The sequence below is a fragment of the Delphinus delphis genome, chromosome 11, assembly GCF_949987515.2.
Source record: "Delphinus delphis chromosome 11, mDelDel1.2, whole genome shotgun sequence".
Classification (NCBI taxonomy): domain Eukaryota; kingdom Metazoa; phylum Chordata; class Mammalia; order Artiodactyla; family Delphinidae; genus Delphinus; species Delphinus delphis.
Genome location: NC_082693.1, coordinates 63,851,504 through 63,879,023, shown reverse-complemented (window position 1 = coordinate 63,879,023; position 27,520 = coordinate 63,851,504). Strand labels below are relative to the sequence as shown.

The 27,520-nt window shown below is 38.6% G+C and overlaps 1 protein-coding gene across 2 annotated transcripts in view; it reads left to right on the top strand.

The window, feature by feature from the left end:
* Window positions 1–23,006: 23,006 nt before the first annotated feature.
* PPP1R12A (protein phosphatase 1 regulatory subunit 12A) overlaps window positions 23,007–27,520 on the top strand; it is a 149,685-nt gene continuing 145,171 nt past the window's right edge. For both annotated transcript variants that reach the window (XM_060025304.1, XM_060025303.1), the window contains exon 1: window positions 23,007–23,477. In XM_060025304.1, the coding sequence (XP_059881287.1) occupies window positions 23,241–23,477 (237 nt within the window). In that variant the 5' untranslated portion in view covers window positions 23,007–23,240. The remainder of the gene's footprint in view (window positions 23,478–27,520) is intronic.

Genomic DNA, 27,520 nt, shown 5'->3' with positions numbered 1-27,520 from the left:
CTCCGACCACATCAGGCGCCCCAGACAGGTCGTGGGGGATACGTGCGAGCACAAAGGCTTGAAAGAAGACGTCCCAGCGCCAGACAACTTCCGGGACAGAACGTAGGCACTCTTCCGCAACCCCTCCGCCCAGGGAGGTCTTGACGCAGCAACCCGCTTCCACCCGGCAACCCATACAACCGCGAGCCTCAAGTTCGCCTCACGACACCTCGCGAGACTCCAGACGCGAGATGCTCCACCTGCCAGGTTTCTGGAGCCCACTGCGTGCCTTCACTCGACATGAACACTTGGTGCCTTTTTTTTTTTTTCGGTGCCTTTTTTTTCCGTATCTATTTCAACATTTCAGAGCAACAGAAATGCCGTCGCAGCACATACTTATTTGGCTGGTGGAGATGGAAGAAGGAATGGGACACACAACACTTTTTCTTTTTTTTTTTTTTTAATTTCTTCGCAAGGAAACTCAAATGTCGCCCCTCCCTACCCCACCCCCCCCGCCAAATTTAAAATAAACGCATTAAGAAGTTTATTTGGGGGTTAAAAAAAAGTGATAAACTTAAAAAAGCAAACACCTTGTATTATGGATTTGAGCATGTTTATGGAAAAATGAGATTAAAAGCAAAGCTTTCTGGACCTAAGTTGCTATGTTGTTGCTTTTTGTTGTATGTAGCTCTGTGCTTCCTTACGAGATAATCATCAGATTCCGTCAGACTTTTTCTTGGGCAATGCCAAGGTTAACTGGGCGAATGAGTTTCAAAAATAAAAATGGGTTCACAGTAGAACTGAAGCACTGTAATCATTCAGAATGGTTATGCCACTTCTCATGACCCATCTAAAACTATTTAAAGCTCTTATATGGTTGATCAGCTCCTCTGTCCAAATTTTCAAATCTTCTGTTGACTTAGAAGAGCAAACTTAGACTAAGTATCTTAGGTGTTTATATGTTTATATATAAACATAATAGGTGATAGGGTATAATGAAACAGATTGATACAAATCGGCTAACATTAAAAAAAGTTTTGTAAATAAAATTCAGGTGAAGTTTTTGAGGAGATTATCTGACAGGAAGAAGGGAGGAAATAAAGCCTATTCAAGGGTACCAAACTGTCCAAGTAGAGAGGAGGAGTTGATTCCATTTAAAGTCACTGATCAGGAACTTCGCTGGCAATCCAGCTGTTAAGACTCCGCACTTCCACTGCAGGGGGCACGGGTCCTGGTCGGGGAACTAAGATCCCATATGCCTCGCAGCCAAAAAAAAAAAAAAAGGAAAAGAAAAAGTCACTGATCAGGCCATATTTGATAGTGGGTGGGATTTCCAAGTGTTAAATATCAGAAGTAGGGATCTCTGATTCTCTCCTTTCCAGAGCTATCAGAGCATAAGGCTGGGACTGGCCCAGCATGTCAGGGGCCTTAAACAGCTAGATCACCCTCAGTCTCATACTTAATTTTGTTCCATGTGACCAGAATAAACGTGGGTTTAAGTGTTTGACGGTGCTTTGGCCTAAGGCCATTTAAATCAACTAGATTAGAAAAACGGTTGCTCCCTTGAAACAATAGGTCAGTATGTCATATTCCTCTGCACTGAGGTTAGGAGTCACAGTGAGAACTCTGCTTTACTTTGCATTTGTTTCTTTTATCTGTTTCTGCCACAAGAACTTTATGGAACGGTGTTGAAGTAGGATTAGGGTATTTGTGCCCTGGCCAAACCACCTTAAAACTAAGAAAATTTTTTAATGTTGGGATGCATTTTTCAAGGCATTGGTTTGGGCTGTGTAATGTCACTGAAATTCTCTCCTTACGTGTTTGTTTCCTCTGTAGTATAAGAAACTACTAGCTTCTTAAAGATAAGAACTGTTTTCAGCCTACTTTATATTCCTAGGATATAACACAGAGCGAGGCACATAGTAAGCACTCAAATGTTTGTTGAGAGGGACTATTTGTCCAGGGCTAGTTGTATAATTAGAATTTCTTTCATTCTTGCAGAGTTAGGAACAAAGCTGCGCGGACCTGCTGCTATTTTGAGATGCTGACTATCATGGAAATTTTCCCGACCTGCTTTGTTGGAATTGCCCAACCACAAGAGCTCTAGTCAATGTAAAAACTGTACCAAGTATCTTTTGTAAAACCTTTGGGGCAGGGAGCGTGAGGCTAGGCAAGGAATACGAAACTTGAAGTATTCTCCTCTTGGCTCTGCTACTTATCTATTGACTATGGGAAAGCCACTTCATCTCTCGGAGGCCTTAATTTTCTCCTCTGTCTCTTGAGAGGTTTGTATTAAATTATCTCCAAATTACCTCCCAGCATTAACATCCACGTTAAGTTCATCTTTGTATTCCTAACACAATGCTGGACTCATAATATGAGCTTAATATTTATTAGTTAAATTAGATTGAAGTTGCCCCAGGGTCTCTAGTACATTGCTTTACAACGTTTTAGTTCCAACCTAACATTACTTTCAGTGTTAAGTTTTAAATTAACTAAATGGTCTCAGAGAAGAGGTTATTTTTCCCAAATTTTTCTTTATTCACCTTACATAAAAAACACACAGGGAAAAATATCATAGCAAGTCAACCTGTACTTTTAAAAATCTGAGTTGACAAATTTTGCCTTTAATCTTGAGTAAGGGATTCTCTTAGAGAATGAGATTTCAGTGGGGGGAAATGTTTTAAATTACTTGTGCGGGTACCTCAAGAAGTTTTAATAGCATACAATAACTAACAATGTATAAGTGAAAAAACACTAGCTTTGCATCTACAACAAAATGTATTCCCCAAAGAACTCACTGAAAACCCTCCTTTTAGTTTAGTTATTAAATGAATTTAAAAGTAATGTAACTATCTTTACTTTTTAAAAAACCTTTAATTCATACTTTTTACTAATTCAAGCTTATTTCTAACAATCAATAAAATTAGTGTGGTTCTACATATTTATATGATTACACACAAAATTATACAGAATTCTACATGAATATGGAATTAATTTTAGTGGTCATTGTTAATATTTTGAGGTTAAACACTCGTTTTTCAACAGCATTAACAAGTACCTGCTGGATGTAAAGCATCACTATGATTATGAAGAAGAAGGACTGATATTTTTTAACTGATTACCATATGATAGGCACCTTGCATTACCACATTTAACCCTCTCAACAACTCTAAGATTATTATCATCTCCATATTTAAAATGAGAAGACTAATGCTTAGAGAAGTTGCTGCGTGCTCCAGAGAAAACAGTGACATTCCATCCCAAGGTTGTCAAATATCGAAGTCCATCATGTTCCTAAACACCATGCTGTATCAACTTTGTTAGATTAACTGCCTCACATAGTACTTTCAAGAATTCATGAATTTGTCTAACCATGAGTTTATCAAAAAGCTTTCTCTAAAATTCAGCTAACTAGGTAGTCCCTTAAGGGTAAAAGATCCCTTAAGGGTAAAGTCCCTTAAGGGTAAAATATCTGCCCAAGATCCTTGAGTTACCAAAGAATGGTTATAATTTCTAATATGAATTTACCACTTCCCCTGATATGTGATAGCCAAACTGCAATGATAAAGAATCACTCTGTCACTGGTAGGGACATTACGAATGCTTAACACTGCTGCTAGTACCTACCGCAAAAGCAACTTTGGTTTGGTATTTCCCCTTGGCAGATGCTGATATCAAGACTTTGATAGTTAACAGTTTATTGAGTTTATCCAAAACTGTAGACCACAAAGATTCTCAGAAGTTTCTTTACTAAGTAACTATTGATATTTCAAAATACTTGTCAGTGGAGCTACTTAGAAGTCCTTCAAAAATATACTTATGTAATATATCTTCATATGGCTAAAAGGTTAACCATTCCAAATTATCTAAATAGTTGTGTCCCTATAATTAGTCATATAGTCTGATGATCGATCAATAAATATTCACTGATATGCTTGGAGCTCAAACTTCTGTTATGCAATTCCATTTCTAGGGGTATTTTCTTAAGAAAGGTAAATCAAATATGTTCAGCTGTGCAATTTTTTATGATTGAAAATTTATAAGATACATGAAAATCACCAAAAGAAGACTGAAGAAAAAAGTACATAGAATGATATTCATGCACTGCACACCTATATTCTTTGACATGGGAACATGTCCATGATATATTGCTAAATGAAAAGATAGCTACTAGTTTCTATGTATAAAGTGACTTTTTTGGGGTTTATATTTTTTAAAAAAGTAAAACTGTATATGTATTCATGAGTATATTCAAAGAAAAAAATCTGGAAGATATGCTGTATTCCAAATTGTTAACAGATCTGTGAGTAATGGAATTATGTGACATTATTTTCTTCTTTAGATTTTAAACTTTTTTCCTGATAATATTGCAAGGAGAATAAATTAGCTTTATAATCAGAAAACAAAAACTTTTCAAAATAACTCCAATAAGGATTTGTGGGGAGTTTAATCTAAGCAGCATATTTGAAATAAAACTATTATGTTTGCCATAGCCCCAGTTGGAAACCACAGTATCAGCCAGTTAAGTCAGTCATAAGCATTTGTTAAGCATGCACAATGTGAGGGACATGGTCCTTCACAACACAGGAAAATAGAAAAAATTGAGTCTACCTTAGAGGATCTTAGAACTAGCTGGAGAATGAAAACATACCCACATGATCCATTCTCACTATTAACTAGTAAGGTATGTATTAACCAGTAAGAAAAACTTGCTAACGTATGTTCCTGGGCAGAAGGAAGTTTGTCTTTTAACTGCTTGTTGAAACAGTTTCATGCTTGTACCCAAGATGAGGCTGATACAAACCTCTAATATTTTTGTATCATTTAAAATTTCTAAGGCTATTAGTATTTAGGATCTGTTGGACTCTATTGTACCAAAAGTTAAATTTATTAATTTTTCTCCTGCATCAATGGAAAAAAAACCAACAGACATTATTTAATGTAATTAAATTTTTATTTAAAATAATCTAGGGCTTCCCTGGTGGCACAGTGGTTGGGAGTCCGCCTGCCGATGAAGGGGACATGGGTTCGTGACCCGGTCCGGGAAGATCCCACATGCCGCGGAGCAGCTGGGCCCATGAACCATGGCCACTGAGCCTGCGCGTCCGGAGCCTGTGCTCTGCTACTGGAGAGGCCACAACGTATAGAAAAAAAAAAAAACATCTAAAAGTTGATATTGCTCATATCTAAATTTCCTTAATGTCCAAAGTTTACATTTTAAAGGGCGTACTTTTTAATATTTTACCAAAATATTCACAAAGTATGTTCCTGCCTTCTTAAATATCTAAATAAAATTGTATAATTTCTCCATAATTATTATAATGAATATCCACTATTAGAGATTTGTTCCAGACTACTGAAAAGTATAGGACTGCTTGCCCTTTCTTTGACTGGATCCACACTGTTACGTTTTCTCAGTTCTTGTGTCTGCTTTTCATTGTTGTAGTTTTTAACCTATGTAGTCTTTTGCTCTTCAGGTGCCAACCCTCTGTTGGTACCAACAATCTGACTTTAGCAGCATCCCTCCTCTGGCTTTTTTTCCCCTAATTTGCTGCAGGCTAAGAATGAGAACGTGGATAGAAAGAGGTAGGAGATCTCATATGTAAAGTACATAGACCCCTGGACTTTGAGATGTTTACATCAGCTACTCTGAGACTTTTGTTGTCTTCCACGTTCTCAGTACTACCAAGATTGCTGAGGTTTTCATAACCTCCAGGTTTCTGAGATGTTTTGTATTTCAGAAAACTTTAACAGAATCTATTACATTGATTTTAGAATCTTCATAATATTTTAAGTTTGAAGGCAGGCATCCTTCAGAAGAGAAGGGTAAAGAAGATACCTAGAATAAGTGATGAGAGATGATGCAAAATAGAAAAAGAAAGGAAGAGATACAATAGGAAAGGGAGAGGGAAGTGGAGAGAAAAAAGAAGGGAAGGAAGAGGGAAACACAAGAAGGCGGGAATGGGAGGCGAGGGTATGAGGGACAGAGAGGAAAGGAAAGATGGAAAGATTTAGAAAAAAAAAGAAAGAGACAGAGGGAAGGAGCGATGCAGAGAAAAGGGGACAAGAAAAGGGAAGGAGAGAAAATTAAAGCAGCAGTAGGGAGAGGAGAAACTGAGATGTAGAGAGAAAAAGACAGACAGAAAGAGAAACAGATATAGGGAGAAGGAGGTAGGAAAATGAGCATAGAGACAGAGTAATAGAGAGATAAAAAGAGGAAAAGGAGGGATGGAGAGATATACCACCTGAAAACTTTCCACTTCCCAAGAACCCAAATTTGTTCGTCTTGAACATACTTTCTATGAGGTTCTATCCTTTCGGTATATCCTGTTTTTACTTAAGCTACTTTGATTAGTTTTCAGTCCTTGCAAAAAAACAGGCTCTAAATTTTAAAAAAAAATTCTCAATCAATGATCACTTACTGATCATTTTCTAACTTCTAGAAATTGAACTCAGTGCAAATCTACATATCACAATATCCTCACTTTATCAGTTAATATAATTGAGCTTAAAATTCAAGCAGATATTACTCTATGTCAATGCAGTATAGCCTGGAATATTTAGGTTTGAATATATTTCAGAAAAATAAAATATATTAGTGTATTTGTTGTCCACTGATACATAACAAATTACCCCAAATCTTAGCAGCTTAGAACAATAATAAACATTTATTATCTCACAGTGTCTGTGGGTCAGGAACTTGGGAGCAGCATAGCTGGATGACTCTGGCTCTAGATCTCTCATGAGGCTGCATTGAAGACATTAGTCAATGAAGGCTTCACTTAAGCTGAAGGACCTCCTTCAAAGATGCCTCCCTCACATGGGAAATTTCCTTACTATGCGGGCATCTCAGCAGGGCTGCATGAGTGTCCTTACAGCATAACAGTTAGCATCTCCCAGAACAAGTGATCCCTGAGAAAGCAAGACAGAAACTTTAAAGCATTTATGACCCAGGCTAGGAAATCACACTCTGTGATTTCCTCAATATCCTATTGGTTACACAGGTCAGCTGTTTGCATAATGGGAGTGAACTTCACAGAAGCATGAACACCAGGAGGTGAGAGTCACTGGGGCCATTTTGATGGCTGGCTCTCTACCACACTTAGTTAACCAGTTTGATACTGTTAACTGAATTTTAAATCTAAACTTCTGAAAAACAAATGATTAGAATATAAGATGGCTTTTGAGAACTTAACTGTTTTCTTTCAAAGTTTTAAAGAAGAGAGTAACTAAGCTATGTTGAAGATTATATTAGTAATAGTTACTATCTTAGGAATATTATCATCTGAATATGAAAGTGACTTTATGAATATGATATATTTTTTCTGGCTGTAACTTTGACAGTCTTAGAACTTAACTGGTTTCTCTTGCTCCCTTTTTTTTTTTAAAGACCGTAAATCTCATTCTTTTTCATGTACAGTTCTATGATTTTTGGCAAATGTATACCGTTATGTAACCACCACCATAATCAAGATACAGAACAACTCCATCAGTTCAAAATATTAATACTCTCTTTTTCTCTTTTCTTCCCTTACCCAGGCAAGAAGAAATATTTGTCTTCAGAATTCAGTCCATAACATAGCAGAAATCTTCACAGTAGAGAAAACTACACTTTGTTCACGTTCATCTCTAGAAGTGAGTTAAACAGGGTTGAACTATGATAGAAGTGGTGGAGATGAAGGAAGCCAGAGAGAGCGCCACAGTAAAAACACCAGAATGACTATACATGTACAAGACAAATGCTATAGGGACCGATTTTCAAGCTTTCATCTCATGTCTGAGCTAATCCGATGCTGTACCAATATTTCCTATACCTGAGGGATTAGAACATTGCATTGGCGTTTATGAAAGTGAGCAGAAGAATGGCCTTATTATCCACTCCAGGGTTTGTTTTTAACAACCTATGCCTAAAGAGAAGTGAAAATCAGCTACCCTTCCAGATAGATATATCTTAGCTGATTGCCTACTTGGATGTAATTAAGAATAAAGACATTCTCATTCATAATTTCATGTATTTGTATCGTACATATCTCTATCTATCTATCTATCTAAATACACATATCTGGCAACTATAACCCTCACCCCTCTCAGTACATCTTTCATATTTTCTTTTACAGCCATAAGTGGGAATGGAGCACATACAAGCTTCTTTATCCTTAGCTACTCAGATAATGACGTAATAGGTATTAAAAGGCATGAAATGCATGTTATAGAATTTTATCTACAAAAGGTAAAAGTAAGATATAAGAAGATAAAATTTAGAAGGATGAATCTGAAATAGGATTAAAATGAAGTGAATTAAAATAATTTGAGAAATAAGAGAAATCACATATAACTTACATACAGTGTGTGTGTGTATATATATATACATATATATACACACTATATATGTGTGTTTATGTGTGTGTGTGTATCAGGAGTGAGAATGTTTATGAGTCAGGTAAAGATATGTACAATGGGTGTAATAATATTGGAGATTTAAGTAAAAGTCATATAATTGGGAAAATTAGAAATATCTAAAGTCCAACAGATACAAGAAGAAAAAATAAGTCACTCTGTTGGTAACTAAAAAGAAAATGAAGAGGTTAAAAAAATGGGAAAAGAGAGATTAGGATAATGTGGAGAATACTGAAGAAAATGGAAAGCTGATAGAGTTGGAGAAATTGTCAGGCTAAGAAATCCAGTGTCTATCATGTTCCTGTTAAGGCAAAGCAGCTTAGAGAAACTTTAGAGCTTGTGCCTCCTCTCTGCCTCTCTGTCTACATGATCCTGACCTAGCCCCACATGCTTAACAAAACAAACAAACAAGCAGACAAAAAATAAAACAATGAGCTTAATTTAGCTTGGCTCATTTTTCAAGAACCTTTAGTTGTTCTTGTTGACCACCAAGTTCTTGTCAAAACTTTCACTTACTTTATGTTCAATTACCTTTCCTAGAGTTTTACTCAGGAATGGTGTATAATTTACTGATGTATGGTTACTAGGGATATGTGAAAATACATCTAGCGAAGTGATCACTGTGAAAAGCAAATCTACTTAATTGATGCAAGAGAACTTATCTTCTCCTAGGCAGTGTGATAAACGGTTTTTAATCAAAATTAGACCCTATCATTCATTATCTATTCAGAAACTATCCTACACTCCTCCCATTTTTCACACCCCACATACAATGGTTAAGCTTTATTGATTTTTGGACCCTCCTTTCCATCTGTACTGTCATTGCCCTATTTGAGGCTGTCTCCAACTGTCACTCCAGTACTGCAAAGTTCTTACCTCCTCTGACTTACCCAGTGGTTTAGGAGGGTAAATGGTGTCTGGGGAGAGGTAATGAGTCTGTTCTCTCTCCCTACCCACAGCCCACTTTTGCTCTAGAATTTATAGATTCATTTCTTTATGGTACCCTTTCCTATGCCCCAGAATCTAACCTATATTTTTCTTCCAGAATGATCTTTCTGACCCAAATGTCTGATCATACTACCTCCCTGCTAACAGTTCTTCAATGGCTAACCAGCATCTGAAGCAAAAGTAGCAATTGCCAATGGCCACAGGGGCCAGGCAGGTGGCATAAGTGACATTTGAATAAAGCAGATCAATAGGTACTATTGCAGAGTGGTGACAGCAGAGTCTGTCAAATGTGGGGAAATGTGGCCAGAACTCCCAAATCTTCAGAACAGGCTAGAAGTCCAAACTTGTATGTGAAATTTCTCAATTTTAAAATGTTGACAACTAATTCTACTCTTTTAAAACACATCACTTCTGTAGCCTGTGGGCAATCAATCTGCCAACTCTGACCTGATAAGATAAAAGCCAAACTCCTTAGCATGGCATAAAAGACTCTACATGATCTACTTCCTTCCTACCTTTACAACTCTATCCCTTGCCAGTTCTTCCTGCCAAAAAAGCATGTATGCTTCATCGATTGTGAATTACATTCACTTCCAGGAGAAGTGTAGTTTTACTTGCCTTTGTGTTTCTGCCTCTGTTCTGATGGAGTCTCCTCCCTAACTCACACTGCATCACCCCCAAACACCTCATCAAATTCCTCGTTGATTAATTGTGTCCGTGAAGTGTCATCTCCTTCCATAAGCCGTCCCTGTCCTACACCTTCCCTCCTTTGCCACCTAGGATAGATGGCTTTACAGTAGGTTCCCTAAGCATTAAGTAGATCCCAGTCATTGCCTTAAATAAAGACTCTAAGAGAAGAAGCAAGTATTCGTGGGAAGCTGTTAAATTCCATTTTGCATTTGTTAGGCTCAGATATTTCCTGTCAGTAAGCAATTGTATAAATGACTATGGAACTTAGATGCAATATCTGGCCTTCAGGTGGGGATCTGAGAAAAAAAAACTCTGTAAAGTGAAAAGAAAAAAGGGCTACAGATGAAATCCTGTGAAATAAAATGTAGGCAGAGAAAAAGGAGTGTATGAGAGGAATCTTAAAAGTAGTTAGAGAATTAGGAGGAAAACCAGGAGTGAGTGGTGTCATGAAAGATGAGGGGAAATTTTCAAGAAGGAGAGAGTATTCGTCATGGTCAAATACTGCAAAACGTCCACTGGACTTAACAATAACATCACTGGTCATCCTGATAAGACCAGTTTTTAAGGAATGGTGGTTGTGAAACCAAACTAGAGTGAATTAAGGAATGGAAAGAAAATGAGGAAGTGGAAACCATGAATGAAGATTCCTCTATCAAGATTATTTTTTGCAGATTGAAGAAGAAACACTAGAATTGTATATGGGGTTAAGGAAGGATTTTGGGGGGGAAGAGCTACTGACTGGTTTATTTTCAGTACTTCTCAACAGGGAAGGTAATGGCATTTTGAGAAGTGTAATTCATTGTTGGGTGAAGAATTCCCTCACATTGCAAGTTATTTAGCATCCCTGCTACCTTCCTCCCCATCAAATCATAGTAATGCTCCCCAGACATTTTGATAACCAAAGATACCCCCACCACACTTCCAAATGCCTCTGGGACAATGGTATTGACCCCATTAGGGAATCACAGCACAGTCTCCCTGCAATGGGCTCTTTTTCTCTCAACATTTTGTTATGAGAAATTTCAAACAGACAAGTTGAAAGAATAGTATAACAAACACTTAGATACCCATTAGCTAGATTCAGAAATTGTTAACATCTTGCTAAATTTCCTTTATCTACTTTATGTGTGTTTATTTTTTTTTTATTTTGCCAAACCACTTGAAAGGAAGTTGTCAACATGATGACACTTTATACATGCATCTCCTTAAATTATACATGCATCGCCTTAAATTAAGGACAGATTTTGTAATCATAACATTATTACCACATCTCAGAACACAAATAACAAAAAAATTCTTAATATCAATCTAAAACCCAATCCATATTTAAATTTTCCCAACAATCAATCATAACTTGTTTTTTCCAAATCAGAACCTAGTCAAAATTCACATGTTTAATTTGGTTGTTATATTTTTCAGTCTCTTTTAATCTAAAAATCCTCACTTTTTTTTTAAGAGGCCTGGCCAACTGTCCTGTAGACTATCCTGCATTTGGGTTTTTCTGATTAAATCCTTATGGTATAATTTAATATGTTCTTATAGCCCCCTTATTTCTTATAAAATGATATCTGATCTAAGAGGCTTGATTAGACTCAAGCTATTCATTTTCGGCAAAAATATATCATAGATGATGGAAGGGCACATAATGGAGGCTGTTCTATTATTTATGGTGCTGTGTTTGATCACAGAGTTGAGTTACTGATTGTTGTTGATTTAAGGGAATATATGTTTTACACTGTTATAACTTTAGCACTAATAGGGGCTTGCCACGTGGCAGGTGCTCATAAATGTTTGGTGAATGAACAAATGAATAAGTGAATAATATAAACTGATTTTAAGTGATAGCTAACAAAAAAGAGGCAGTTGAGTTCTGATACACAAATTCTAGAATAGCTGGTTATAGATCTAATTGAAGAAAGAAATTATTGAGTATTCTTTATAATTTTAAATCTTATGTTTCATAATGAGAATATAATTTTCTACCCATTATTATTATTATGCCAGTGTTTTATTTTATTTTATTATTTTGGCCATGCCGCACAGCATGCAGGATCTTACTTCCCCCACCAGGGTTCGAACCCATGCCCACTGCAGTGGAACTGCAGAGTCTTTTTTTTTTTATAGAAATTTCATGTAATGTCTGAAACATTTATATTAACATATTTCCATACAAATAACCCAAAGAAAGTTTAGTATTAGTTGTTTTGTTTGTTTGTTTATACTGCAGGTTCTTATTAGTCATCAATTTTATACACATCAGTGTATACATGTCAATCCCAATCGCCCAATTCAGCACAACACCATCCTCACCCCACTGCAGTTTTCGCCCCTTGGTGTCCATATGTTTGTTCTCTACATCTGTGTCTCAACTTCTGCCCTGCAAACCAGTTCATCTGTACCATTTTTCTAGGTTCCACATACATGCGTTAATATACGATATTTGTTTTTCTCTTTCTGACTTACTTTACTCTGTTTGACAGTCTCTAGATCCATCCACATCTCAACAAATGACTCAATTTCGTTCCTTTTTATGGCTGAGTAGTATTACATTGTATATATGTACCACAACTTCTTTATTCATTCGTCTGTCGATGGGCATTTAGGTTGTTCCATGACCTGGCTATTGTAAATAGTGCTGCAATGAACATCGGGGTGCATGTGTCTTTTTGAATTATGCTTTTCTCTGGGTATATGCCCAGTAGTGGGATTGCTGGATCGTATGGTAATTCTACTTTTAGTTTTTTAGGGAACCTCCATACTGTTCTCCATAGTGGCTGTATCAATTTACATTCCCACCAACAGTGCAAGAGGGTTCCCTTTTCTCCACACCCTCTCCAGCATTTGTTGTTTGTAGATTTTCTGATGATGCCTATTCTAACTGGTGTGAGATGATACCTCATTGTAGTTTTGATTTGCATTTTTCTAATAATTAGTGACGTTGAGCAGCTTTTCATGTGCTTCTTGGCCATCCGTATGTCTTCTTTGGAGAAATATCTATTTAGGTCTTCTGCCCAGTTTTGGATTGGGAACTGCAGAGTCTTAACCACTGGACTGCCGGGGAAGTCCCTATGCCAGGTTCAGAAACATATTCTGATGTCATTTGCTTGGGAGAAATGAAGGGTTTGAAATATTGAAATATTTCCTGTGGGGAAAAGGTCTTTTGGAGAAATAAAATAACAAAGTCTTGGAGAAATAAAATATTAACAAATTTGAAATTCTTCTCTGATGATCTTCTTCACACAATATCAATAATATTATATCAGGTAGAGTTCTTTGTTCCAGCACAGAAATTGACTCTAATTTTAAGCAAAAAAAATCAGTTTGTTAGAAGGATATGGTGTAGTCCCCAAAATTGAAAAAAAAGCTAAGAAAGCAAGTAGTACAGGAACTGACATAGGCGATGACAAGAATACTAGACAGTCTCTTTAGAGCATCATCATCTGGACAAATCAACTTTGTCTGCTAAATGCTAAAGAGAGCTAATCTGATTGGTTTCCATGGAGTTAGATCATTTTTCTGCTTGTTGTTTGTTACCTAGAATCTGAACACTTTTTAATTAGGGACAATTCCCATTTTGTGAGTCGTGTTGGGAGAAAGGACCATGCCACCCACTACAGAAGCTACATGGGGCTAGACATTCTCTCTTCCAGTTCCTCAGCAGTTAAGTCTTGGACACCTGAGCTAGGCTTAACCAACCGGGCATTCAGACCAAGGACTTTGAATTCAGAGAAAATGTTGGGAAGTTGAGTTGTCCTCAGTAATGGTGGTAGAAGGGTCAGCAAACCTTATCTGTAAAGGACTAGATGGTAAATAGTTTAGTTATTGTGTGTACATATAATCTCTTTCCCATATTTGTCTTTGTTTGCTTAAAACCCTCTAAAGATGGAAAGGCTCTTCTTAGGTCGCTGGCAGCCAGAGCTGCAGTCATTTATTTGCAGGCTTGATTGGGGCCGGAGGATCTGCTTTCAAGAAGGCTCATTCCCTTGGCTGGAGGCTTCAGTTCCTCACTAAGTGGGCCTGTCCAAAAAAGGTGCCTGAGTGTCTTCACGCATGATAGCCCAAGTCACACAGAATGAGTGATTCTAGAGAGTAATCGAGCAAACAAGACTGAAACCAGTGTCTTCTATTACCTAATCTTAAGAGTGACAGATCATCACTTGTGCTGAATGCTACTGGTCACTCAGAACAGCACAGGGACAATGTGAAGGCATGATAAATACCACAAGGTGGGGATCATTGGGGGCCCTCTTAGAGGCTGTTTACCACAGTTGTCACAACAATTACTATCTGGTGGTGGCACCACAAATGTCGTTCTATCAGAGTTTTCATATAATGTGATCTTGACTATGTTATTATTGCTGGACTTACATTTGTTCCTGCTCATTTTGTGGGTTCATTCTCTGGCCTTCTCACTAATTCTGGAACCATTCAACATCCTTTCCATAAATGTCTTTTCTGCTTATGGAAGTGTGGTGTGCAAAATTCTAAAATGCTCCCCAAGATTCTTGTCCCTGGTGTAAACACCATGTATAATCCCCTCATCTTGAGTATTGGAAGGAACTGTGAATACAATGGATTTCACTCTTGTGATTACGTTACATGAAAAAGGTGAAGGAATTCTGTAGTTGTAATTAATGACCCAAATCAGTTGATTTTGTGTTAATCAAAGGCAGATTATCCTGCTTGTGGGAACATAAAATGGTGCAGATACTATGGAGAACAGTATGATTGTTGCTCAAAAAATTAAAATTAGAATTACCACATCATCTAGCAATTCCACTTCTGAGTATATACCCAAAGAATTTAAAGCAGGGTCATGAAGAGATATGTGTATACCCATGCTTATAGCAATATTATTCACAATAGCCAAAAGGTGGAAACATCCCAAGTGTCCACAGACAGATGAATAGATAAACAAAACGAACCTTGAGAATACTATGCTAAGTGAAATAAGCCAGTCACAAAAGGACAAATACTGTATGATTCCTCTCATATGAGATACTTAGAATGGTAAAATTCATAAAGACAGAAAGTAGAATAATGGTTTCTAGGGACTGGGGGTGGGATGGATGGAGTTATTGTTTAATGGGTACAGAATTTCAGTTTTTAAAGATGAAAAAAGTTCCGTGGATGAAAGGTGGTGATGGTTGCACAGCAATGTAGATGTGCTTAATGCCACAAACTGTATCCTTGGAAAATGGTTCAAATGGTAACTTTTACATTATGTATATTTTAACACAATTAAAACATTTTTTAATTTAAAATGTGAAAAAAATATTATTTTTTTAATAAAGGAGACTATCCTGAGTGGCCTTGAGTTAATGGGGAAAGGTCTTTTAAAGAGTGACTGGGCCCTTCCTGGAGGGAGATTCTCCTGCTGGCCTGGACACCATGTCGTGAGCTGTATGGAGGGGCCACATGGCAAGGACCTGAGGGCAGCCTCTAGTTGCTGAGAGCAGCCTCTGGCTGATAGCCAGCAAGAATATGGGGACCTCCATTCTGCAACTACAAGGAATTGAATGCTGCAAATGACTAGTGAGCTTGGAAGAGGACCCCAAGCCTCAAGGTACCCAAGCTGCGGGTACAGCTAGCAACATCTTTATTTCAGCCTCAAAAAACCCTGAGCAGAAGACCAAGCAAAAATGTGTCAGACTCCTGACTCACAGAAACTATGACTTAAAAATTTGTGGGACTTCCCTTGTGGTGCAGTGGTTAAGAATCCGCCTGCCAATGCAGGGGACACGGGTTTGACCCCTGGTCCGGGAAGATCCCACATGCTGCAGAGCAAATAAGCCCATGCGCCACAACTACTGAGCCTGCGCTCTAGAGCCTGTGAGCCACAACTACTGAGCCTGTGTGCCTAGAGCCCGTGCTCCGCAACAAGAGAAGCCACCGCAGTGAGAAGTCCGAGCACCGCAACGAAGAGTAGCCCCCGCTCGCCACATCTAGAGAAAACCCGCGCGCAGCAACGGAGACCCAATGCAGCCAAAAATAAATAAAATTTTTTAAATGTTTAAAAAGTAAATTAAAAAAATTTGTGTTGTTTTAAGCCACTAAATTTGTTGTAATTTGTTGCACAGCAATAGAAAACTAGTACAAATAGGCAGTGTCTTCTTTGCAATCAAGAATCCTAACTGATTTATGTATCTACTTCTGGGTAGGGAAACTTGATAATTCCAAGACTCTGTGCAGTGAAACAAACAATCCTTCCCGCCTTCCAAGAAAACCCACGCATCACTATTAATAGAAGCGGGAAGGCATGCCAGATAGGTGAAATTAAAAAACAGACATCTACTATACTGTGTATGCATGTGTGTGTGTATATATATATGTAACTTAGAATAAGTTAACTAGTTATCTATGTATTATTTTATATCTAATTTCTCCCCAATTTTTAGTATTAATTTTTAACCACGAGTCTCCATCATCTTAATAGTGGTATTCCAAGTTTTCATTTATTTGTTATATTTAAGTTGTGATGGTGGAGTAGAAATAAATTTTCTCTGTAAATTTCAAGGAACTGTGAGGTCATTTAGTCTAGCCAAACCCTTTGACTGAAGCATAATTGGGGATAACCCAGTAGGATACGCCTAATGCTCCAAGACGCTATCAGAATGGACAAATGAGCAGAGGAAGAAAACAGCAGGACACACAGTCCTCATCATCCCATTAGCTTCCCTCTACAACACCAGCTGCCATTTAAACTAGCCTTTCAAATGGAAAAGGTGTTGCCCATTCTGGCCTAAACATATGAGGGCTTTGGTGGCTTGTCATTGCCCTGATGATTTTTCAGTCTTTGAGAATTTTCTTTTAAAATGAGATAGATGGGTCATATTTTAAGCCTTATTAGCTAAGATCTTAATTCTCAGTTTATGCCAATGATGGATTACATCTGCTAATAGCAAGAATGAGTCACAGGATAAATGGGGAGGAGAGAAATTTTCAAAGATAAATTAAGCTTTCTTCACATTTTATCTAGGGCTGTCTGAGCTACTCTGAACAATTCTGTGTTCCTTTTCATCCCCATCATTTTAATGATAAATATGCCCCGCTTCTTTGTATCTAAGACCTTCCATTATAAAATTATTATTTCTCCAGTTTTGGATCCTGCTATGACTTTCTTGATGTTTTGTGCTCTGATACTATGTAACTGTCCCTCTTTCTGCCTTTATACATACAAGATTCCCACTCCCCTTCACACACACATCATGTTTGTGCCTGGCTAGTTCCTACTCTTCCTTGAGGATGAGTTCATGTATCACTCCTTCTCAAAGATCTCCCTGATAGGCTGTGCCTATCTGTCCCTCCCCTCAGCCCCCACCCCCAACCCAAAGTACACTCTTCTGTCCTTTAACAGTATACACTGCTTTAACTGTATCCTTCCCTTTATTTGTATCCCTTTCTTTACCCTGTACAGTAATATATTCATTCAGTGCTTATAATAGGAATGGGCCCTTCGTAAATTCTGTAAAAGTATTAGCTCTTATCATTGTATTTAAATTACCTATTTCAATACCAGTTTCCTCTACTAAAGTGTAAACTCCTTAACCTAAAGGATAATGTCATTCATTTTCTTAGTTCTTGGATTACAGTAGGTGATTAAGAAATGTTCTTTGAAATGTAAGATGGTAAGAAACTATTATTTATTGAGCCCTGTGTCAGGCAAGATTTCTAAAACCATCCCTCAGAGATGTCCTTGATTTAATCCCTGGAACCTGTAAATAGGATATTATGATCAGGTTATTTTATATGGTCAGTTGACCTTAAAATAGGGAGATTATCTAATTTCAGCAACTTTTAAAAACAGATACCTCTCTCAGGTTGATGGCAGAAGGGGAAGTCAAAGAGAGGAAGCAGAGCATGAGAAGGATTTGACACACTGTGGCTGGCTTTGAAGATGGAGGGGGGCCATGTGTAAGAAACAGAAAGAGGTCGCTAGGAGCTGAGAGTGATTCCCAGTCCACCACTAGCAAGGAAGTGGGGACATCAGTCCTGCAACTACAACTTAAATGAGCTCCCCAGAGCCTCCAGCTAAGAGCCCAGCCCAGCTGATACCTGGTTTTTGGCCTCCTGAGCATAGAACCCAACTGAGCCCACCTGCACTTCTGACCTACAGAACTGTGAGATAATGAATAGTTATTGTTATAAGGTGTTACATTTGTGGTCATTTCTTATGGCACCAATAGAAAATGAACTACATGTCAGCTATATGCAATGTCAGCTATAATACATAAATAAAGCTGACTCTTTATTTATGTATTGGGAATGAATCTCACTTAAAGAGTCCTCATCTGGCCTAATTTTCTATAAATAACTTAATCTCAACCTAAACTCCTGACCAGTAGGGAATTCTATATCAGTCATTCTTGGTGGTCTTTAACCTCCACCGGGGTGTGTGTCAAGTTTCTGAGGTCATACTACACAGTGCTACGGCCATGTTTACACACTAGTTAATGCTGGAACATCTGTCCTAGCCTGCATGATCCCTTCAGGTGGCTTCCCGACATTTAAGTTCCAGCTGGAGGCAGATTTACTGCAAAACTTCAGGGCCTCTAACTTCAATGGGTCCCTTCCAAGGCCCTACACTTAACTGAGTGTAATTTTATATCCTTTTCCTTAAAGAGGAATCCCCAAATTGCATAAATGTCAGGCACAACAAAACCTGGACACCCCCTCAGCTCAGAACTTTCCTGGTTAACTAATCAGAGTAAACTTTTCTTCCCTACCCCACATCTGCCTAACTGCCAGTAACTTTAGACAATTTTTACCTTCTCTCTTCCTAATTTTTTTCCTCACTACACTTAGCCGTATCTGAATTTATTTATTCGTTTAAAATGTGTTCATTTTTTGTCCCTCCCCACTAGAATGTAAGTTTATTGAAGGCAGGCACTTTATTTGTTTTATTCATTCCTATATGCCTAGAACCTAGAATGATGATTGACAAATAATAGATGTTAATCAATATGTATTGACCCATCAACCTCTGGTCTATCAAACTGCTGCATTTCGGTTGTCTTAGTTCATTTGGGCTGCTAAAACAAAATACCATAAACTTGCAGCTTTATAAACAACAAACGTTTATTTCTCACAGTTCTGGAGGCGGGGAAGTCTTAAGATCAAAGGCACAGCCAGATTTAGTTTCTGATGAGAGCTTGCTTCCTGGTTCATAGATGGTAGTCCTTTCACTGTGACGCTACATGGTGGAAGGGGCCAAGGGTACTAATGTGACATAACTAGCTCCCCAAAGCCCTATCTCCTAATACCATCACCTTGGGGATTAGGATTTCAACATACGAATTTTGAGGGGACATAAACATTCAGACCATAGTATAGACCAAGTCTGGGGCACACCTATGTTTGGCTAGTGGGAGTTCCAATGCTTAGGTTCCAGCCTCTCTATGCAGCATTAAGCCATTCATTCTGAGATCTTGTCACATTCTAGGGACACTTCCAGAGATCAGGGAGCAAATCCCCACTGCTCTAGAGGCCCACCGACTTCTTTCTCATCCTTTTAGCCTATGCATCACGTTTTATTCTCAGTGAAATCCTTCTTTTCCACAGAAGTGCCCAAAAATGGCTTGGGAGATTCCCTTTGCTTGGTTCCCCCTTCTCCACCCTAAATAGAAATAATATTACATGATACTATGAAATAACATTTTTAAAAAGTGAGAATACAAGCAATTTTAGAAAATGTTCCTGTTTGTGTTGATCTGTAATACCATGCTTCAATAAATTCCTAGCCAACTGGTACACTACTTCCAACCAGATTACTAGCCCTAAATTCTTATTCAATAGATATTTGGGGGTGGTCACTTCAAGCTAGGAAGGAAAGTGTTTTGAAAGCAACTTCTGCTTTCTTCCTTGCCACAAACATCCCCTGAGGCAAGGAAGCTGAGTTGCTATCAGCTTTAATGAGGGAAGGAAAAGAGGCAAATACAAGAAAACAAAATCTCATTTTTTTTCTTTCTAATATATATTATTCATTTAATCTTAAAACAACCACATGAGGCTCATATTATTCCCACCTGCCAAAACTGAGCATAGTCTTTACCAGTGATGTTGTGTCTGTTATCACTGCACATGTTTATTCTCACTAATATCCTACTCTGTCCTTTTTTTGCATTCTAGTCTCTGGAGGAATTTAGAAGCTTTTTTCAGAATTTCAGTTTAAGGACATTTGAATGAATCCTTCAACTAAATGCTAGTGTTCCAAGATGAAGCTCATGCACCTAAACTCTCCTTCCAGATGTTGAAGCATCCTATATTATTACATTCTCTAGTTATTTTGCTAATAATAAACTTGACTGGGAGCATAATAACATATTATGCTACACTCTTTAGATGATGGTACATCAGAGAACACAGAAAAAATTCTAAGCTTTGTGTGTGTGTGCATGTGTGAAGATTTAAATTTTATGATTTACTAAAAATGTCTTCAAATTGATAATTAACAAGTAAATTAATGGTTAGTAGGGGATATCTGTAATGTACTTAAGTTTTGAAAAAGATGTGTACAGATCCTCTTCTGAAAATCTCCTGCATGTAATAACTAAAGACCCCAACTGATTAATGATTTGCTGCAGCAAAGGAAAACATTTAGCAAATTAATACAGTGTAATTTGCACTTCTATTTTAAGGCTTAATTTGCATTAAAAGAGCTGAACAGTATCTTGACACCCTTATCTACTCAGAGGGCATTAAGAAATGAAAATATTTGCATTTCTTCAATTTCTTTTTCTGCTTAGATAAATTTTTAAGTTCATTCTGCTATTAAGGTATTATGAAGTGACTGGCTTTGTGTTGTTTTTTAAACAATAAGTTTTGCCTTTTCTGGAGTTAGTGGTAGGTCTTCAGTATCATTAATTCAAAACATTAAAAAAAATTCTCCTTAAAAAGGCAAACAGGTGGCAGTTTAACAGCACTTGCAATGAGATTAACACAGAACTCCGTGACCCTTAGATCTGGAGAAGGAAAGCTAACCTCAGTGAAATTTGCATATATTAACAGCCCTGGTGGGTTTTTATTTTGTTTTGTTTTTGTCTGGTAGCCTTTGGGAAATGATACTTAACAATTTATTAATAAACTACTGTTTTATTAATTTTACATCCTAAAGTAAGTGCTTGAATCAGAAATAACATACTTCCTACCAAACTCTTGCCCAAATCAAAACTTGAGATATCAATCTATATTCCAAGGCACTTTTAAGAGCTACCAAATAGACCATAACATTCTTGGGAAATAGTAAAGATAAGCTGTCAGTTTTTCTAGGTAGATAGAAGAGCTGACAAGGCAATCTTCAAATTCCTTTCTTTTATTTTAAGAACTGTATTCTGGAGTTTTTTAAGTGAATAGGAATTTTGTATTTTAGTGCTAAGAGTTCTCCAGCACCTAACACTGTCATTATTCAAAGCTCTGATTGGTGCATTTTAGGCATGTTACACTCACTTTCTATTTCTACAATATTTTTAGAGGAAATATTTTTAACCACACCTGGGTTCTATTACTATCCTAGTAATTGCTATTCAGAAAATTTGGTGTTACAGGCAGGTGGTTTCCTAATCACATTTTACCCATTTTTTATTTCTCAATATGATAAGCTGTAATGTAGTCTACTGGAAAATAAGAGAAGCTTAATTCTTCACTGCTGTATCTGCAGCATCTAGAACAATGCTTAACTCAGTACAGGTGCGTAATATTTCTGAAGGAATACTAATCCTGCTGCTGAGAAAAATTAGGTAAGTCCATTAGTTCTTTGGAGACTCAGTACAGATGATCCCTCAAGTTCCATTCAATGCTAACCTTTTGTGACTTCTCTTATTTTGGCGCTAAATGTTCTAGAAAATAGTGGATGAGAATATTGTATTGTTTAGAAAAATATCAGTTGGTGAAGATTACAAATAGATGGCTCAAAAGACGTTAGTATTTGTTTCAAATCGCTCGCGCGCGCTCGGTGTCATACATGACAAAGTTCAAAAGCCTTTTTTATAATTATGATAAATTACGAAGTATTCTGAACATGTGATCTCAAAAGGTGGTTTAAATATGTCGTAATCGTCATTGTATCGCCAGTACCTGGAACCATGACTGGCTCAGAGTAAGTAGTCACAAAATACCGGTTAAATCCATTGCGTGGTATTAACATTCCTTTTGAACTCTAGAAGCAGCTGGGTCTTTTATCCACCCCTAGAAAGCGACGGAGCAGGAACCAGAAATCCCTTAAAAGGTCAGGACCAGTAACAAGGCAGAGCTAAACTCCGGGGTAGTAGCAGACAGGATTAAAGCATTGAAAGAAGGGAAAGAGGACCCAAAATACGAGCGAGAGAAAACAAACAAACAAACAACAAACACAAACACAACAAAGCAAGAAAAAATAAGCATAAGATGAAAGACGTTTCTACAGTGGAGGCTGGCAGAAAGCCACTGCAATTACTGCAGGTCAACCCTTGTCACAAGGCGGTCACCTTGGGCTGAGATCTGGCGTAACTACCAACAAATCCCTCGGCTGTACACACAGACCCTGCTTTTAAAAGGTTCTTAGCAAATTCATCTGAGTCCCTCAGAAAGGGAAATCACTAGCGCTTAATTCACGACCTATCTATCCTCCATTCTATTCAAATAACGCAGCCAATAGGAAAATCCTCCGCCCTGAGCAAACCACTCGGCAGAGCTGAGACAGCCCTGGAGGCAAGTCTGCCCCGAAGAGCCGCCATACAACCCGACTGTTGGCCTGCGGAACCCCAGGAGCCCTCAGCGGGGCAGGACAACCTTCCTTCCCTGTCTCCGCCCTTCCAGGTTGGTCCCAGCCCCCGCTGCCCAGGCGGCCTGGACCACACCCGCTTCCCTCCGGTGGCCTAGCCTCCCCCGCCGCGGCTCGCGGGAGCGCTCTTCCTGGGGCGGGCACAGGCCCATGGCGCATGCGCACTGGCCGAAGGGCGCCTCCCTGCCCGGATCTCGCGAAGTTACGTTAGATTGGCCGCCGGTGACGGGTGGCCGGGCGGGGGGCCGGGAGGGCTTCTGAAGTAGGAAGGGAGGTCCGTTCGGCCGGGCGCGCCGCCCCAGTGCTCTGTGGGATACTGGAAGTCTCGAGCGTCTCCTCCCGGTTCCCAGCCCTCTTCTGGCCAGCACTCATAGAAACAGTCACACACCCCCTGCCTCCCCTCTCTTCCCTCTCCGCCTCCCCTTTCCCCCCCTCGCGATAAGAAGACCCGGCGGCAGGAGAGGGGATGAAGATGGCGGACGCGAAGCAGAAGCGGAACGAGCAGCTGAAGCGCTGGATCGGCTCCGAGACGGACCTCGAGCCTCCCGTGGTGAAGCGCCAGAAGACCAAGGTGAAGTTCGATGATGGCGCCGTCTTCCTGGCTGCTTGCTCCAGCGGCGACACGGACGAGGTCCTCAAGCTGCTGCACCGCGGCGCTGATATCAATTACGCCAATGTGGACGGACTCACTGCCCTGCACCAGGTCTGTGCGCCCCGCCGCCGCTCTCCTGACCCTGCGGGTCCTCGTTAGCCTCCCGCCTGGGCCTCCCCTCGGCTCTTGGTCTCCTGAGGCTGGGGGCGGCGGGAGACTCCCTGCCGCGGGGTGAGGGGGCGGCTTCCCGCGAAGGAGGGAGGGAGAGAACTGGTAGAGGGAGGGCCCTAGGCTTGGGGCCCCCTTCAGACCAGTTGGTGGTGGAGTAAGGGAACCAGGAGATTTCCGGGGCAGAGGGGGAAAAGGACTGTGGTCCGCTTGGGGCCCCAGGGCCATTTGTGGACGTGTGTCTGGGATTTGGGGTCGAGATGGGGAGCGGTGTGGTGGAGTTGTGCCTGGGCCCCCGATGTCAGTGATGTCAGAGTCGGAGGACGGCGGATGCTGAAGAAAACTACGAACAAGAGGCACTGGGGACACTTGGGTAGAGGGACGTCTTTGGCTTGTTAGGAGGGCGTTGGATTTATTGTAGTTTTTAGGACTTGATTATAAATGATGATAATAGTAATCAAGCGCCCTAAGCCGAGTGCCCTGAGCAGACGGTTTCCTGTTTTCTCCTTTATTACTCTTGGTCACTGGGGAGGGGGAAACTGTAATTTAGCTGATCTGCACCGGCTGAAGGGGAGAAGGTGAAAGTGGGTAGCGTGAGGAAGCGTTCTAAAGGGCTTGCCCACCGCGGGGCCGGAACGTACGAAAGAGCCTCTAACTCGGAGTAGCGTTTGCCGCAGTGTCAGAGATCCTTTGGCCCCAGGTCCAGGGGTGTGCATTGGGGTTAAAAAGAGAAGAATAAATACGAGGCACTTTTTTCAGAGCCGGTTACCAAGCTCTCATTTTTCTTTTGGGGGGTGGGAAAAAAGAAAGCTGTTCACGAACTTTTCTCAAAATGGATGCTTTGTGCATGTTAAAGTTTTATAGTAGTCTGATTGGGATCTCTCAATGTTAGCCAAATAAGGAGAAACTATTGGCAATCCGGAGATAATGTTGCTTTGCCTTTAACAGGCCAAAAGCAACACAACCACTTAGAGTTCTTCTTAAAAAGCAATTTTTCAGTGATGGTAATAGGTGTCAAAACATAAACTCTTTCCATTTTATTAGTGGACAACTTGGAATTACTAGAAAACGACTTAACAGCAATAGGTTCCCCTTACAATGAAAAGACTTGTAAACTAACTCAAAGTTGCCTTGGTTATATGTGGAAGATGTTATATGTGGAAGATGTTGATTAATGCTGTGACAAAAACTTGTTTGGGAGGTTGAAACTTATGGTTTCATATTTCATGCATATTGCTGCTTTTTTAAAAGAGGTGTGTGGTGGCGTTTTTCCTTTTACTCCTTCCTGTTTAGTGAATGATGACTTTTAAATTTTATTTAATTGAATTCTCATATCAAACTTGGCTTATAGCCTTTGTTTACAAAGTTGACTGGATGAACTGTAATGACTGACAAATTGCAGGACAAATCTGGAATTTAGCGTGTGGCACCCAGTAAAAATATAGCATGGTCTTTAGCTCTTTATCTGTTCCATTAATTTAGAGTCTCTAATGTATAACAAACTTTTTATTTGGCTGAGGTTTATTTTAAGCTATAGCATAACTCTAGATTCTAAAAACATGGTGTTGAAATGAAAGAAACTTTCAGCATTAGAAATGATAATGTAATTATGTAGGATGACTCTTCAAATTTCTTTCAAGTGTAATTTACATGGTTTAGTATGGAATTGATTCAGAAAGACAGATTATTGTATGCTTGAGGTCAGGTTAAGGTTGCATAGTGGTTTATATCAGTATGTTTTATTAAAGTTGTCATATAGAAATGTAAAGTTATTACAGTTGTTGAGGAACCCAATTATATTGGCTTGGAGGAAGAGGAAAACTTCTAATATTTATATTATTGGCTTAGGTAGAAAGAGAAAATACATCCAACAGGCTTCTTAGAGGTTTTTTTTTTCCTCCTCTAAATTTGGACATGTTGCAAGAATTATCAGACTTATCAAAGTCTTCCTGATTAACTGAATTCAGTGGTTAGTTTGGCATTATTTAGGTGTTGTCTTTATTAGATATTTTGTTTTAGCTGACAAACACTTAAGCAGAAGTTGCCAAGTTTATGCATAATCATTTGCATAATTTCTTTTTGTAATTTATTTGCACATTCCTTAACTCAGTGAAGCCAAAGTCTTTAAAATATCAACCATTAAAATTTTTATTATGTTTTCTCCACCCTCATTTCTCGTTTATTGACTCTTGTACTTTTTTGCCATTGTGGCAGAGAACAAGGAGTTCGCTTTCGGCAAATTCAGAACAACAGATAGTGAAAGGTGATAAAACTTTTTAAAAAAAGAATCACAAAAAATTTTAACCTTAAAAATCTCTTGAATACTGATTGCTTTAAATACTTAAATTATAAAACCAAAATTGACCCATTGATTTGTTTAATAGCCCTTGAATAATTTTTTTTAATTTAACCTCTTGAAAGCTCATAGAATAACCAGAATGTTTTTACCAGATTAATTATTGGTTAGTCTTTTGGAATATTCATTTCCATTTTTGGTTTTGATCAAGTGTCTTTTTTTTTCTTTTTTAAAGATTTTTTTAATGTGGACCTTTTTTTTTTAAGTCTTTATTGAATTTGTTACAGTATTGCTTCTGTTTTATGTTTTTGTGGGTTTTTTGGGGGGGGGTTTGGCCACAAGGCATGTGGGATCCTAGCTCCCCGACCGAGGATCAAACCCGCACCCCCTGCATTGGAAGGCAAAGTCTTAACCACTGGGCCGCCAGGGAAGTTGGATGGAGTGTCTTAAATTTCACTGTCAGGAGAAGAGTTTTAGGAACTTTACAACCCACAAATCCTCTTCTTAATCTAATATTTTACTTCCATTTTAATATAAACAGCTTATATTTAAAAGTTTCTTTAATTAGTTGAATGTTCTTTCTCATTAGAAGTTACGAAAGACAGTTTCCTTTTTTGTGTGTGTGTAAAAATAGGTCATTCATATAGGAGAAAAAGCAGTGTTTCTAGTCAAATTTCCTATCTTGGTCTCTAGAATAACCTCCCTTCCCCTAACCCCCTCCAGTAGCTAGAAAACAGTACTGAAGTTACGTTATAAACTTCTGATTTTCTAGAACTGAGGTCTAGAGTAGAATTTCATTTTTATCAGTGGGCAATAATCAGCTCTAATTTAAGAGCTACCTGGTAGAGTCTTAATACTATATGATCTGTATCTTTATTTCAGTATACTTTATAAAGGTTTTAGGAGAGTAATAATAGTTTTCTATAGAATGCTTTATTGCTGATGCTTACTGATACTGGTGTGCATAAAATGCAGGACTGAGATTTCTTCCAGCAGTTGTGAGTGTAGCCTTTTGATTTTACCTTAAAATCTTATCTGCTTCCTCTGCGCCTGTGACTTCCAAGTCAGTTTCCAGTTCTCACATTGCTGCAGAGCTCCAATCCCTCATTTCCATTTTTCTACTGATGACGAACTGTTGATTTAAAGTAAAATATTATTCAATATATTGTGATTTTATATTTAAAAATATATCTTCAAGTAGTGATGTAGTAAATAGAGGTCCACCCCCTTTGCCGTAGAATAGCAACTGTTTATTTACATCAATATCAGGAATTTCTTTAAATTCAACCCGAAATGAATATTTTTCTTTCTTCGCCAAACCTATTCTTCTCATCGATGCCTGTTTCTGATAATGATGTCATTAATCTCTAGATTAAGCTTTAAACATTTTAATTATTGTTTACTCATCCCCTTGTCTACATATAGACACTCAGTCTTCATAACTGCCTTCACATCAGTTCTTTTTCTTGCTACTCTTATTATCAATCTAGGTCATACCTTTATTATTTTTATCCCTAGAGTAAAGTAATAGCCTAATTGCTTTCCCTTCCTCTTCTCTCCCTGGTCCAGTCTAGCATTCATACTGCTATCACATTAATCTTTTAACAATATCATTTCAGTCATGTCACTCCTCTCCATAAATTCAGATTTAAAGTGTTTCACCATTTAGGTTAGACCTGATATATCCCCA